The sequence below is a fragment of the Pangasianodon hypophthalmus genome, chromosome 28 (genome assembly GCF_027358585.1).
Source record: "Pangasianodon hypophthalmus isolate fPanHyp1 chromosome 28, fPanHyp1.pri, whole genome shotgun sequence".
Taxonomy (NCBI): Eukaryota; Metazoa; Chordata; class Actinopteri; order Siluriformes; family Pangasiidae; genus Pangasianodon; species Pangasianodon hypophthalmus.
This window is the reverse complement of record NC_069737.1, coordinates 596,049-612,339: the sequence shown is the minus strand read 5'-3', so window position 1 is coordinate 612,339 and position 16,291 is coordinate 596,049. Positions and strand designations below refer to the sequence as shown.

General features: G+C 37.9%; 3 protein-coding genes across 4 annotated transcripts in view; 1 reads left to right on the top strand and 2 right to left on the bottom strand.

Annotated features, from left to right (window-relative positions):
- glb1 (galactosidase, beta 1) overlaps positions 1 to 16,291 on the top strand; it is a 29,357-nt gene that overhangs the window by 2,959 nt on the left and 10,107 nt on the right. Inside the window, exons 1-3 of one of the 2 annotated variants that reach the window (XM_053231025.1) lie at positions 12,610 to 12,785; positions 14,348 to 14,520; positions 15,721 to 15,871. In XM_053231025.1, the coding sequence (XP_053087000.1) occupies positions 12,732 to 12,785; positions 14,348 to 14,520; positions 15,721 to 15,871 (378 nt within the window). In that variant the 5' untranslated portion in view covers positions 12,610 to 12,731. Of the gene's footprint in view, positions 1 to 12,609; positions 12,786 to 14,347; positions 14,521 to 15,720; positions 15,872 to 16,291 lie in introns of those variants that run through there. The other variant, XM_053231026.1, reaches the window with a different exon arrangement.
- LOC117596368 (uncharacterized) lies at positions 3,130 to 4,428 on the bottom strand. Its single transcript, XM_034301263.2, has 2 exons — positions 4,183 to 4,428; positions 3,130 to 3,819 (listed from the first exon to the last, which is right to left on the bottom strand). Exons 1-2 carry the CDS (start codon positions 4,210 to 4,212, stop codon positions 3,451 to 3,453), a joined length of 399 nt encoding a protein of 132 aa, XP_034157154.1. The 5' UTR covers positions 4,213 to 4,428; the 3' UTR covers positions 3,130 to 3,450.
- ccdc86 (coiled-coil domain containing 86) lies at positions 5,451 to 12,541 on the bottom strand. Its single transcript, XM_026910821.3, has 4 exons — positions 12,217 to 12,541; positions 9,427 to 9,556; positions 8,472 to 8,546; positions 5,451 to 6,049 (listed from the first exon to the last, which is right to left on the bottom strand). Exons 1-4 carry the CDS (start codon positions 12,402 to 12,404, stop codon positions 5,924 to 5,926), a joined length of 519 nt encoding a protein of 172 aa, XP_026766622.1. The 5' UTR covers positions 12,405 to 12,541; the 3' UTR covers positions 5,451 to 5,923.

Here is a 16,291-nt window from a genome sequence, read left to right as displayed (position 1 = left end):
AAATGGGATGCGGATGTTCTTTGAAGGATCGAAGACAGTGACATCAATCTTCTCAGGCTGAGGAGATCCTGGGGCATCATCACACACTTTTAGAAAGCTGTGAGTGGTGTGACTGAACTTTTCGTAAAGTTGGTTCTCAGGGCAGAGTACAGGCTCCTCAGCAGGCGTCCAGTGGTAGATATAGTCTATACACTACAAAAGAGAGAGTTGGGAAAAGGTGTGTGAAAACACTGACCATGAACCAGATATTTAAAGAATAAAACACTATGTGTGGTGCTGCGAAAGGAAAATAATCATCACTGGGGTGGTGTGAGGAAGCGGAGTTTCTGTCACTACTCCAAAATTGATTATTTTCGTATAACAGCACATCACCAAGTATTTTATTCCTCTTCTACCGTAACAATTTACAGTTTATTTAAAGAACGACACATTGTACTTTTTATCCATTTATAGTTACAGGTAATGTGGTTGAACGTCAGAAAACTTATCATTTCCTCACCAGCCTCTCGTTATTCTCTCTCTTAAGGTTAATGAGACAAAATAAATGCAGCTTGTTACGCATGTTACTGAGAAACCACAAAGAAGCGTAAACTCCTCTGTCCTGAAGATTTCGCAAAACTTAAACTTACAGCTTCACCTCTGACTGTTACAAAGCGCTGACACTGGAGGATTTTAATGTGGATTTAAATTGAGCTATAGAGCTTTCTGCTCTTCTCTGAAAAAAGCACATTTGTAAATTATTAATTCTACACTGTTAATTCTACACTTATTGCAGTGTGAATGCCTCTTAGTGAAACATTCATGTCTTTAGTGTAAGAGAAATATCTCTGTCTATACAAGTGTAAATAATTCACAGTACCTCGGAAGAACACACGTCTGCACTCATTCTGTCTTCTCAGTCTGATGTCTTCTTTGTGTGTGAAAGCTCAGGAAGTTTCTGCTCTGGTGTGAGTTTTGCTGTATCTATATAGTAGTCACGTGGAAAGTCCCTTAACTCCGTCCCTCCTCTGAGCAGGAAATATTCAGCACAAACTCAACAGCAGCAAGCAGCGCTTTAATCTTATTATTATCCCTGAAAGCACCTTAAATCTGTTTAGGAGGCTTTGGAGCAAAACGTAATGTCAGTGCATAGTTGTGTCTTGTGTGTTTGATTTGAAATCTCTTGAATAATTTTGTTGTTAATAGATTAGAGATGAAGTGATATAAACAGACAAGTGTCAAATTGCAATTTCACTGTTTTTCTTTTCGATCCAGTACCATGTGATCCCAAGACTAGCACCCTGATACCGACACATTTACGTTTTCTTGCGTTTGTAAAAATGTCTACGGAGAGAATTTGTAAACATGAATATCAGTAATTACTGTATATAATATCCAGATCCCTGGAGGATTAGTGGTTAGGCCTCGGCGCTCTACCCACTGAGGCCCGGGTTTGATTCCTGGCCAGGGGCCCCATCCCAGCATGCAACAGTGCGCTCTCAGTGCCGGTGCCAAGCCCAGATAAAATTGGGAAGGGTCGTATCAGGAAGGGCATCTGGTGTAAAACCTGTGCCAATCAAACACGCGGACCAGTGATCCACTGTGGCGACCGCTAACGGGAGCAGCCGAAAGAGAAACAACAACAACTGTATATAATATCCACAGTTGATCCTTCAGTGTCGGTCTGTACATCTCAAGTTCGCACCACATTATCTACACACCTGAGATCAAAAATATTCAGTTAGATAATTTAGATCTTTTAATGATTCTTTGGTTGTCCCTCTGGGGGAACCTATAAAGGTTCCACATAGAGCCCCACAGCAGAGTGTTTCCTTATCAGAAAGGGTTCCAAGAGAAGGTCTTTTTGGAGGCTAAGAACCATTAAGTATCTGAGGAACCTTTAAAGAACGCTTTGTTCTAAGCGTAAACACGGACTTCATCTTCAGGACTCTTGGTGTGTTGTTCTCTGGGATCTAAACACACTCATGGTGCAAAATCTCTCTGCTTCAGTGAAGAGATGAGCACAGGAATGTTATTTTTTGTTTTGTTTTGTGCCTGTGTGCGATATTTTCGAATGCAGCGATTCATAAACTGATGGACCCCAGGGGTCGATGAAGCATAGCCAGGGGGTGGAAATCACAAGCAGCCGTTTTATTTATTATTACGTTCCTATAATTATTACTCTGTTTAATTTGTCACTTGCCTTTAATCCAAACCTCGAGAACTTAAAAACGAGTTGGTGTATAAACAATGTCAACTTAAATCTTAGAATTTTAATAAAAAATGTGCTGTGTGTGTGAAATGTTCATAAATAAAACTTCTCTGGTTCCAACAAATATCCAAACTATAATTACACACATTTAAATAATTTTCATGAAATAATTCTGTATCGAACGCGTGTGTGGAATTTATTTTACAGTTAAACAGGCTTCCAAAAGTTCAAGAACTCGTATTGTAATGAACTTAGTTCAGTATAAGAAATGACAGAAAGATAAAACATCTTGAATAAAGCCAAATTGATCTATTATAAGATTACAATACAACAAATATAAGATTGTTAAACCTATTTCTAGACATTTTACTAATTTAAAGCTGGAACCAGGATGAAGCAGTTACTAGGGAGGGATGAATTAATGCATCATATCTATTTTTTCTTGAAGACCACCTCAGCTTCATCCAGCAGGATGAACAGCCTCCATCTCCATTCATTCCAAAGTCCAAACACCTTCTTCCTCTTTAGACGGTATCAGGGTTAGCACCTCATTCTCATTTTCTCTGCACTTACCTTCGCATTAATTCAGTTTTGTATTGCTTCCTTATTTGTGCCCTATAATTTTATTTTATTTATTTGTATGGCTTCGGATTGAAATGTTCTTTCTGTAATCTATACCTATCCGGCACTGGTACAAAATACTAGCGTTAGTCTCTCTCAGGTCAGGAATCCTTACAGATGATCTCATGCCTCATATATCGCTGTGTCTTCTCAAGTTTTGCACTTTTTATAACTTTGTCTGGATGAAAGCGTAAGTATAAATAACAGACTGTCATTCTGTGCAGTGATTAAGGCTGCTAAATAATGGGAAAAAACAATAAAACATTCACCACTTCTGTTTATACAATTCTTTAATAAGTTTATTTAATTTTTAAGAAGTATATGAGATTAAAAAATATGTAATAAAACAGAAAGATCAGTAAATGTGATGACAGTTACGGTCAGCAAATTCATTTCAACTTGTAAAATTTAAAGCCAGAATGTGATGAACCTACAGAGACTTACAGTAAATGCAAAGTAAATAAAAGTGGTTTAAAATTATATTGTACCAAATGATATGAGATTTTTGTGTGTATATATACAGTATATGTATGTGTGTATTCATATTATTGAGTGACCTGAGAATAAAGTTTGTGAGAGAAGTGAAAAGAGATCAGATTCATTTTGCAGATAAAGACAGAGGTGTGACGCCCGGTCTCTTATCCTCCAACGCATCTCTGGAAGGTGATGAACACGGCCCCGGGCTTCACCCCCAGCTCTCTCAGGGTCTTCTGCCCTGGAACTGGTTTGCCGTTGTAGGCAAGGTTCAGCGTTCCCACCAGCTCAGGCCTCATCTGCAGGTATTTCTCGTTCAGCATGTCAGTGGTGTCTGTGCTCTTTAGGGTAAACGGGATGCGGATGTTCTTAGAAGGATCGAAGACAGTGACATCAATCTTCTCAGGCTGAGGAGATCCTGGGGCATCATCACACACTTTTAGAAAGCTGTGAGTGGTGTGACTGAACTTTGCATGATGTTTGGGCTCAGGGTTAACCTTAGGAGGATCAGCTTTTGGCAAACTACAGCAATGCTAAGAGAGAGAGAGACAGAGAGACAGAGAGACAGAGACAGAGAAAGAGAAAGTCAGAGAGAGAGAAATGGGAAGAAGGTGTAATTAAAAAGAAATAAGTCTTACACCAGATCTATATGAATAATATTGAAAACAAAAATATATATATATTTTTCTGTTTCAGCAGGTAAGAAGCCTGTAGCCTTTAATCTGGAATCTAAAAAACAGTTATAAAGCTAAAGAGTGTCCCTGATTTTCTCTAACAGGAAAATATGCTACAACAGTAAAAATCTGAGAGAGTCTGCATTACATTAACTGTAAAACCACTGAACACTAAATAACACTAATACTGAAAAAGTGCTGAAATAAACACATATGACATACCGGAGGAGAGCAGACTTGTGCAGTCGACATCTTCTCTCTTCAGAAGGTCTGTTGTGCGCTGATCTGTCTGCTGTCTTTATATCATTTTGTGGAGTATAAAAGGGGAGGAGGGAAATACCGAGGTCAGATCAACTCGTCTCTCCTCCGAGTAGCAAAAGCTTCATAAAAGTGTAAATAAAGAACACAATCTGTTTTCCACCGCTGTGATCTGAATTTGTTTAAAGTGACTTCCTGCATCTGAATAGTGCAAAAGAAAACCTGCAGTTTGAAAGAATACTGCTACTCGTGTTATCCCCTGATGAATCAAGTCTATTAACCAATGCGGGAAATTAACTGTTTAAAGCTGCAGCGTGCAAGATTTTATTTTATTTTTTTTCCTTGAATTCCTGTAATAGTAAATCAGTCAGAACTAATGAGAGTTTTCAACAAGCTAACCAGCTAACCTGAGCTACAAGTTTACTGAATGAGAAATTGATATAAAGCAAACAGAAGTGCTGTGGGAACTGGGTAGCTCTCTCTGATGAACTTGTTATACTTCGCATTTATTTGTTTTGCCAGTGCTTTTTATCCAAAGTGTCTCACAAATCAATCATAAGGATGAGCAGATCAGGGTCTCGCTCATGTCCTGAGATTTGATCTCACAACCTTCTGATTACGAGGGAAGAATCTTTATCACATCACTGGTCTCAATGGTGCAGTTGTGGATTAGAATCAACATTCTGCATGTTATAAACGTTATATATCGTAGTTACACCACAGCACTGCTGAATTCTGGATTCTGATTAGTCAGAAGGTGCTGATTAATGTTCTATAACAGCAGCTGTGACAGTAGCGCAGGTTTATATTAATGCGCTCGTACTAATACGTTATCGTTTCTATAGTAACAGCTCATTCACAGGGACGTGTACAGCGGACGCTTCAATGATAATAAACAGATTCAAATAATAATCGTTGATCTGGTGAAGTTTTCTGTAAGGAGAAATGTGTTTCTGTAACATTTCTGGAAGGAGTCTCCAGTGTCAGCTCTTTGTAACAGTCAGAGGTAAAGCTGTAACGTTACGTTTTCCGACATCTTCAAGACAGAGGAGTTTACGCTTCTTTGTGGTTTCTCGGTAACATGCGTAACAAGCTGTGATTTTTTTCTTAAGAAAAAAGAAAAGCTCGGTGAGGGAAAGATTATTTATAGCTGCTGTAACATAAGTGAGAACAGGAACTTGTTTCTATATTAAATGTAACAGTAAACAGATAAAAAGTACGACATGACAGTCTTTAATAAATAAAAAATTTTAATGGACTTCAGGGTGATAACAGGAAACTTCATCACGCCACTCGGTTACTTTTTACTTGCTTATAAATCATGTGATTGCAGATAAACAAAATGAAACAGTTTTGAGGGTGGAGCTTTGACTGTTTCTTAGAGAAAGTGAAAGCAAAAGGTTTTAACAGCACAAGATGAAATCAAGCCACACAGGAAAGCACCAAGTTTTATGCCACTTGTTTACATTTGGACACCTCACAAAAAAAAAACCCCCGCTGATGTCTACCAGGAAACTACTGACATCCTGTCCCTCTCTCTCTCTCTCACACACACACACACACACACACACACACACTCACACACACACACACAGTTATTTACAATACACCTCCAGTGTGTGTGTGTGTGTGTGCAGTCTTTATACATCATCGTAAAGTGAAATTAATCACAGGCATTAATGTCTTTAGTTCATCTTTTCATCTTTTATTCTCCTTTGTTTGCTTTTTTGACGGTGGGCGGAGTTTTCTGCAGCGCCGACAGCGTATCTCTCTTCTCGATCTTCCTCAGTTGCTTCTTCTTCATGCGCTTCAGTTTGGCCGTGTTGCGAATCTGAAAGAAAAAAAAAAAAGAATCAGGAAGTGAAGAAGAATAAGCAATTTGGAGAACGTTTTGTTTTTCTTTTTCTGTTTTTAAAAACCCTGCGGTGACTTTCCTTCGTCTGGAAAACGCTGTTAGATCAGGGCCAAGCGATACGATGACATAATATCAACATTGTGATAAATCAATGTTTTTTTGTTTTTTTTTATAACAATTACAAACTCTGATTAGATGATAAGATTATGTACTGACTCATATTTTATATTTTTAAAATGTTACAAATTTGCACAAAATGGTTATTTTCCCACTTTAACAGTGATAAATTATTTATTTTTGTAGATGTCAAATAAATATATAATTAAACTCACTGGCAGTTTATCAAACAAACACAGTGATACAGGTGTGTTGTAGAAATGTCTTCATATATCGTGATATGATATTTTTGTCATATCGCTCACGTCTACTGTTAACAGGTGTGATGATTATACACGCAAGAAAAAAAAGTACTAAAAAGCACCTTTCCTTGTTGCTGGGAGAAACACCTTTAGTACCTTTAGTGTGTATCTTTTACATAGTTTTACTCTAAAAGGTAATTTATGTACCTCGGGGTCACTATATCCACATTTCCAGGTGAAAAATACATATTAAAGGTACAGAAAATAAAGGTACCACCTCAGTAACATGGAAAGGTACAGTTTATGCACAGCATGTTTAAGATTCACCCACAGAGCGTCAATGATGTTCAGGTCAGGGTATTGTGAGGACCTCAGGAAGCTCATGGTGGATCTTAAGGTATGTTTTGGATCATTGTAGAAACTAATTTCTTTTCAGCTTCAGTTTCTTCACTCACTGTGCCTCCAGAATCTGATGATATTCACTGGAATCTGTTCTTCCATCTACCTGTGTAATGTTTCCTGTGCCGCTGGTTGCCACAGAAGGCATAACAGATCCACTTCCATGCTCTTCTTCTTTTTTCCTCCAAACTTACCTTTGGTGATTGTTGCCGAAGCTGTTCGTTTCTACTTCGTCAGTCCACAGCACTTGCTTTCAGAATGCCTCTGGCTTATTTAGATGTTGTTCTGCATACATCAGACATTCACGTTTGTGATAAAGTCACAGGAAAAATTTCCTTCTGATGACTCTTCCATGCAGATCATGCTTGTGAAAGCAGCACTGCAGCATAGAACAGAACAACCTTCCTGCAGTTCCTTGGTATCATGTTGGGGTTTTGTTTTGCCGTTCTGCCTGGCATACAGGAAGCTCCATCTGAAAGATTTTCTTGCTCTTTCAGATGTTGCTTTGACTTCCACAGTTCCTTAACTGCCATTTCTTAATGACATTTCGAACAGTGGAAATCGTGAGTGCTCTGATATCTGTTTAAAGCCTTCTCCTGCTTTGTAGGCATCAGTTAGCAGTCAGTCAGCTGTTCAGAGGAGCACGTGGTTGATGAGTGTTAGCTCAAGGTTTGAAGAGCCACAGAATTCATTACACTCTGGAATTATTATTCCTAATGACAATTCTTGACCTGATTAACGAGTCCTAATGAGTCAATTAACTTAAGTTCTGAAACTTTACAACTGGATGGGTGTCCAAACTTTTGCACATACCATAATTACTATATTTCCTATTTATTAAGTTCATCAAATATAAAGTAAATGTGCATCAACATTTGACAAAAATCTTGTTTTTTTTTAAAAATACATATTTTGCTGATCAGACTGTGTTTACTTCTTTTCACTTGAGAAATAAATAAAATTTGGCCGGGGGTGCCTAAACTTTTGCATACAACTGTGGAAAGTGTACGGAGCCAATTTGGAGCAAGAACAATGTAGATGTCATGATTTGTAGATATATATTTCCTTTAAACTCGTTGTTTAGGTAACGTGGGAATGAGGTAGCGTTAGAAGGAATAATATTTTTTTAATTGTGGTGTAAAGATGGAGATTTGGCTACAGAAAAAAAAATTTCATCAAAGCAAATCAGAAATGTTATATTTTTGTGATATTACAGAAAAAACACTAAATCTGTAGAATCGGAGTCCAGGATGAGTCGAATCATTTTATTGATCTAGAGAGAGTTTAATCAGGGATTTGGTCTGATGACAGGAACTCTGACTTTAAATAGATGTCAGTAAAATGATAGTGAATTTCCCTGAAGTGACAGCAGTGTGGGGAAATCCGTCACCGAATGTTATATAACTCAGTAACACAATAATAACACGATCACGACATGGCCTGAAATTGATAACTCTGTGGGCGGAGCTTAAATGTCATACAGTGGTCACATTTTTTCCGTCTTGTGTGGGCGTGGCTTACCAGGAAAATATTAATTCAGTCTCCTATTTTCTACAAGAAATTACAGATCTGTAGGTGTGTGTGTGTGTGTGTGTGTGTGTGTGTGTGTGTGTGTGTGTGTGTGTGTGTGTGAGTCTCACCACTTGAACAATCTCTGCTTTCTTCTCATTTTCCTCTCGTCTCTTCAGATTATCTTCCCGTCTCTTCCTCTTCTCCTGTAAAACATTTTTATCCATCTTTTGTTCACACCTTTTTAAAACATTTCGAACGTATCTGGAGCAAATATTATTCAAGTCTAGCACACAGGACTCGATTAACGCCTTCATTCAGCCACACAGGTTTGATTTTGGCGCCACCTTGTGGTAGAGTTCACTCACGACATGTTACTGTTCCAGATCTGATGTCTTACACCTGATTATGACGTCTATCTGTACTTTAACCACTCTCACACACACACACACACTCTCACACACACACACACTCTCACACACACACACACATATATACACACACACACACACACACACACACACCCCCACACACATACATATACTCACACACACTCTCGCGCACACATGCTAACACACACGCGCTAACACATGCTCACACACACACACACACACACACACTCACACGCTCACACATGCATACACACACGCTCACACATGCGCATACACACACATACATACACACACACACACACACACGCTAACACACACACACACACACACACACATATATATACTCACACACGCTAACACACACTAACACACACGCTAACACACACGCTAACACACACGCTAACACGCGCACTCAGATGCTAACACATACACACGCTCACACATGCGCATACACACATACATACACACACATACACACGCACACACGCTAACACACTCGCACACACTCATGCTCACACACTCATGCTCACACACTCATGCTCACACACTCATGCTCACACACTCATGCTCACACATGCGCGCACACACACTCACACTCACACACACACTCACACACATACACATGCTCATGCTCATGCTCACACACACCAACACGCTAACATTCACACACCAACATGCACGCTCACACACACACCTCCTTCTCTCTGGCCTTGTTGTCTTTGAGCTGTTGGTGGTACTGCTTCACCATCTCCTTCTCCCTCTTGGCCTCCATCTTCTTCTGCCAGGAGCTGTGCAGAGGTTTATCACGCAACAGAGCCGAGAACCTACAACACACACACACACACACACACACACACCATTACAACATGATACCGCTGTGTAAACCCACTGGCTGCATGTTTGTGCTCTGCGATACTGATGTATTGATTACGCGTCTTTATCTGGTGTGTGGTTTTGCTGTACGCTGCTCTGCTCAGTGTGAGCTGCTGATCTACACGCGCTTTAGAAATAAACTTGAAGCTGTGGGTCAAAAATGAGGTTTTTTTGTCTAGTGAAGAAATCGGAGCTGAGTGTTTAATCATTTTAGGGAAATATTGTGAGATGTGTTGTGTGTCTTGTGTGATATTTTGCTCTCCGCATGCAGCACTGCGACGCAAACGTCAAGCTTTATCTTTTTATAATCCATTATCAAAAAATAATCACATATTAAGCACAAAAGTTAATCAATTAATCACTAATGGCAATAATGATCGCATGAGTGTGTTATTAACCTGTTATTAACCTGCACTGTTATGGTGTGTTTGTTTGTTTGTGTGTTTTTGTCTAATGTTGTTTATCATTTAAAATCATTAATAAAGTGTTAATGTTCCTACAGAGCAGCTGAAATTAAACCTTTTATACATTTATATAAACAATGTGCTGTTATTACACACGGCAGTGTGAGGCTGGAAATGTCCGGAATATTAAATATTAAACTATTTATATTTCACTCAGAACAGAAAGATGTAAAGTGAAATAAACAGATAATTAACTCTACTTCCTGAATTATCAAAGTGAAAGTCTGCTTTATTGTCACTTCTGCCACATGTTCAGCACATACAGAGAACCGAGATGACGTTACTCTCAGACCCCAGGTGCATACAGAGAACACACACACACACACACACACGCACACACACACACACAAGGATTTAAAAATGGAAATGCAAATGGATAAATATAAATAGAGTATAAATGAGCACAACAGAGTGATTATGAATTTTTGTGACGTGATTTCAGAATCGAACAAAAATAATCGCGATGATCGTTTACTCCGTTAATCACACACCCCTGAGCTGCAGGAGAGAAATGAGATTAAAGATTAAAGTTTAAAAGTTAGAGATGGAAGTTAGATGGAAGTTAAATGGAAGTGAGATGGAAGTTAGAGATGGAAGTTAGATGGAAGTGAGATGGAAGTGAGATGGAAGTTAAATGGAAGTGAGATGGAAGTTAGAGATGGAAGTTAAAGATGGAAGTGAGATGGAAGTTAAAGATGGAAGTTAAAGATGGAAGTTAGATGGAAGTGAGATGGAAGTGAGATGGAAGTTAGAGATGGAAGTTAGATGGAAGTTAAAGATGGAAGTTAAAGATGGAAGTTAGAGATGGAAGTGAGATGGAAGTGAGATGGAAGTTAAATGGAAGTGAGATGGAAGTTAGAGATGGAAGTTAGATGGAAGTTAGAGATGGAAGTGAGATGGAAGTTAGATGGAAGTTAGAGATGGAAGTTAGAGATGGAAGTGAGATGGAAGTGAGATGGAAGTTAAATGGAAGTGAGATGGAAGTTAAATGGAAGTGAGATGGAAGTTAGAGATGGAAGTTAAAGATGGAAGTGAGATGGAAGTGAGATGGAAGTTAGAGATGGAAGTTAGAGATGGAAGTTAAAGATGGAAGTTAAAGATGGAAGTGAGATGGAAGTTAGAGATGGAAGTTAGATGGAAGTTAGAGATGGAAGTTAGATGGAAGTGAGATGGAAGTTAGATGGAAGTTAGAGATGGAAGTTAGAGATGGAAGTTAGAGATGGAAGTGAGATGGAAGTTAGAGATGGAAGTTAGATGGAAGTTAAAGATGGAAGTTAAAGATGGAAGTTAGAGATGGAAGTTAGATGGAAGTGAGATGGAAGTTAGAGATGGAAGTTAAAGATGGAAGTTAAAGATGGAAGTTAAAGATGGAAGTGAGATGGAAGTGAGAGATGGAAGTTAAAGATGGAAGTTAGAGATGGAAGTTAGAGATGGAAGTTAAAGATGGAAGTGAGATGGAAGTTAGAGATGGAAGTGAGATGGAAGTTAGAGATGGAAGTGAGATGGAAGTTAGATGGAAGTTAGAGATGGAAGTTAGAGATGGAAGTTAGAGATGGAAGTGAGATGGAAGTTAGAGATGGAAGTTAGATGGAAGTTAAAGATGGAAGTTAAAGATGGAAGTTAGAGATGGAAGTTAGATGGAAGTGAGATGGAAGTTAGAGATGGAAGTTAAAGATGGAAGTTAAAGATGGAAGTGAGATGGAAGTTAGAGATGGAAGTTAAAGATGGAAGTGAGATGGAAGTTAGAGATGGAAGTTAAAGATGGAAGTGAGATGGAAGTTAGAGATGGAAGTTAAAGATGGAAGTGAGATGGAAGTTAGAGATGGAAGTTAAAGATGGAAGTGAGATGGAAGTTAGAGATGGAAGTGAGATGGAAGTTAGAGATGGAAGTTAAAGATGGAAGTGAGATGGAAGTTAGAGATGGAAGTTAGAGATGGAAGTTAAAGATGGAAGTTAGAGATGGAAGTTAAAGATGGAAGTTAGAGATGGAAGTTAAAGATGGAAGTTAAAGATGGAAGTGAGATGGAAGTTAGAGATGGAAGTTAGAGATGGAAGTTAGAGATGGAAGTTAAAGATGAGGTAAAAGAAGAAGAAGAAGAAGAAGAAGAGGGAGCAGAAGAAGGAGCAGAAGATGGAAGTGTGTGTACCTCTGTTTGTTGCGGTCTTTCCACACCCGGCCGGATTTGGGTTTTCCCAGCGGGATCATGGTTCTGCCCGGGGTTTGGTTCTGAACCTTTCCGCTGATTTTATCGGGATTTTCGGTTTTATCGCTGATCTCAGTCGGTACCGGAGCGCGTGCACTGGGCTGAGGCTGGCTCTCCTGATTGGTCGACATGGCTCGTGTTCCTGCGCGTGAACGTTTTCAGGGGTTTTATTCGAATAACCGAGTCGAGCCGAAACGAGCCGAACCGAACCGTCCTCCCGAAACCCCAATGCACGTGCAGAGCTCCGTGTGTTTACTCAACGTGGAAAGAAGAAGCAGAAGAAGCAGCAGTGCGGAAGTGACGAGGTGCGCATGTCTCCACCTAGCGGCCAGGAGCACGCTCACGCCTGGTCACGTGGTCGGTTTGACGCGCAGCACGTCACGTGATGAAAGTGTGTTTCCGGCCCGGGTTTGCTGAAAGTGTGTGTAGAGTCTGAGGGTCTGATCGGTGCAGGAGTCATGATTGTGTCCGGAACCGGAGCTTTATTCTGCTTTACTCTCTTCCCTCTTACTGTAAGTCTGTCTATAGCACTCAGCTCCTCTAGTGTCCTCACTGCGCATGCGCGGAAAACTTCCCTCACCGCTCCGCTGAACTGCTGGAGTTAGATTTCAGACAGAAACAAAACAAAGATTTATTAACATTTATTAACATTTTAGCCTGTCAGCATTTGTTTAATTTAAAGCTAAACTGTAAACTGTAAAACTTTATAAAGTCTTTCATCTCTGTAAAGTTTTCATCATTAAAGCAGTTTTATTTTCTTTTTGTTTCTCAGCAGATTTTCTGACTGTTTTTTCTTTTGCAAATTAGTTTTTTCTGGTTTTCGTTTTTGTTTTTTCTTTTTGTTTTGCAGCCGAAAGTTGAAATGTTTCCTGCAGAAATAAACGTGACGTCACACTGCGGTCCTGTGAGGCTCATGTGATCTCAAGTCATCATTTATTACTCAGACGAATAAAAAGTAGATTTTTAAAAATAAATATGACGTCATTTAATAATGTTAATGATAAATATGATTTATAAATATGATAGCATGCTCTCAGTCTCATCTTACAGCATTAATGATAAATAAATAAAGATAAATAACAGAAATACATAAACTGAGTTCAAAAGTTATTAATGGAATTAAAGTAATGAGACTTAAAATTTACTGAGGTCTTTAAAAATATTAAAAATATGCATCTTTATTTATTATCACTGCCTGGGGAAAAAAAAAAGCTCCAAAATTGTTCTTACACATTAAATAAATAAATAAATATTTGACCCTTGTGTGGGTGTGGCTGAGTATTTGCATAAATAATCAGACACGCCCATTATTAACCATATATGGCAAATAGATGTTTCTGTAAATATTTATTTAAACATTTCCTCTCACATTGTTCTCTAACGCATTACTAATCTACACCACAGTGCTCCTGATCATCATAAACCCAACACACAGCGTTTCCTAACGTTAGAATTTGGTTCCTTTTTTGGTTATTTTTATAAGAATGATTTCATAACATTTGTGAGAAATTTCTAAGTCAGCGCAGTTGCTGAAACATTCTGCGAATTTTAACACACTTTCGGTGAACTGACAACTGACAAGGGAATGTTTGCTAAAGGTTTGTGTTTAGATACAACAATCGAACCCTCTGGAAATGTTCCTGTAACGTTCTCTCATGATCTCATGACAGGAAGTCCACCAAAGTGGTATTAGATTTGTTCGTTTATAGTCTCAGGAGGTTTTATACGAACTAACATTTCAGGAACTAAAAACAAACGTTCCCACTACGTTCTGAGATGGAGATTGAGTGAAAGCTGTAAATGTGCTCAGGACCTTCTGAGCTTTATTTATCCGGAGAGCTCCATCCGCTTGCTTTCGCCACGTTTCTTCTGGATCGCGGTTCTGATGTAGTTTTACTTTAAATCTTTCTTAAAATTCTTAAAATGAAAACATTGTTTTGATGGAGCTCTAAAGAACATGTGCAGAAATTCACACACAAAACAAACCTTCACTTTAATGAATTCTTTAGTTAAACAGGATTTACACACTGCTGATATTATTATTTTGTCCTGCTGTGTTTTTTCTGTCTGTTAGCTCTCTTTAGCTGCTCCGAGTTTCACGGTGGATTATAAAAACAACAGCTTCCTGAAGGATGGAGAATATTTCCGTTACGTCTCCGGCAGTATTCACTACAGCAGGATCCCCAGGCTCTACTGGAAAGACCGGCTGCTGAAGATGTACATGGCTGGACTCAACGCCGTCCAGATGTACGCACACTCACACTTCCCCTTTCACTCACTACCAAAGTCTTATTCACATCTATCTATCTATCTATCTATCTATCTATCTCAGAAGTCACTTGATCTTCTTTCACAAGGATGTGGTCGTGTTTATACTTTTTTTTGTATAAACAATATATATATATATGTACAGTACAGTATTGTGCAAAAGTCTTGGCTTTTTTTTAGTACAAACTTTGTTATAGATGTTTATTTTCTGACTTCTACATTATTGATTCAGTACAAAAACATTTTAGATTCCAAACATTAGTTTTCCAGCACAAAATGAAATGTTACAGAAAAATGTTTGTATGTCAGTAAAGAAAGCAGCAGATTCCATAAGAGACACTTTTCAGATAAAAACATAATGAAGGCTGCTGGGTTTCGCTGCAGAAATAAGAAGCGAGTCGACAGTCAAAGTCTCCAGAAGAACTGTGGCTGCTTCTGCAAGATGCTCAGTAACACTTCCAGCTCATTTCCTTATAAAACTGCACACACTGCACCTCAGATACTGCTTTATTTATTTAAAGTGAAGGATCGTCGCATTAAATACTGACTTTGTTTCATTTATTACTGTTTACTGCTCTTTATAGGATTTTTTTAAATGTAGAAACATTTAATTTCATTATTTTTGAAGGCGTCTTTACTCTACAGCATTTCTTTGCACGTGCCTAAGACTTTTGCACAGAACTGTATGTATGTGTATATATATATGTATATAGTTAACTATTTCTACTGCTTTAGTTACAGAATTATGCACGTACATGAAAAGCAAAATGTCTACACGTGTTTTAGGTTTGATTTATTTTATCAGCAGGGATGTTTGTGTCATTTAAATTTTGCAAAAAAATTCTTTCTTTCTTCTGAAATTGTGTATAAAGTTTTAAAGTTCAGATTTAACTTCAGTTTAATAATGAACAGGTATAAGTTCAGTGGAAATTGTTTACATTTAATTTGAATCTGAATTCATTTTAATTTTAATTCTTTTTTTGCTGCCAAACATTAAATTTTTGTATTTCTTTTTGATTTCTTTTCAAATGAAATACGACGTTTAATTCTGCTTTAAAGCCTTATAATGAAATTCAGTTAGATTTAATTAAACTCAGATATAATTTCACATTCAGTGTGAAGCAGAGTTGATTAATTCTAGCCACAGTGCCGCTGTTTATATCGGCGTTCCTTCCGCAGGTACGTTCCCTGGAACTTCCACGAGCCCGTGCCGGGTCTGTACGACTTCAGCGGAGATCGAGATTTGGAATATTTCCTCCAGCTATGTCGGGACCTCGGCCTGCTGGTCATCCTCAGACCCGGACCCTACATCTGCGCCGAGTGGGACATGGTCAGATGTGTTACATCATAATATTATAGAAATTATTTACCACTAATTTATTTATTTATAACTCTATTCTCTATTCTATATCTAATCAAACACATCCGAGCCTTTTAAAGTCTCGCATCAGGCTCTCAGTTATATAATAACATTATATTTACTAATATTGCTTTCTTTCATAGCTAAAATATAATTTTATATTTCAATAAAATGTTTCATTATCAATAAAATTATTCAGAATAAAAATAATGTTTTATAAATAATAATAATATCCTAATTAGAATATTCATATGTATCAGTAATATTTAATAGAATTTATTATAATTGTTATTAAATTAATAATAATAATAATTAATAATAATGTAGAATATTATGTATTTTTTATTTTCATAATTTAGTAATATATATAATGAATTCTATTAAAATGTA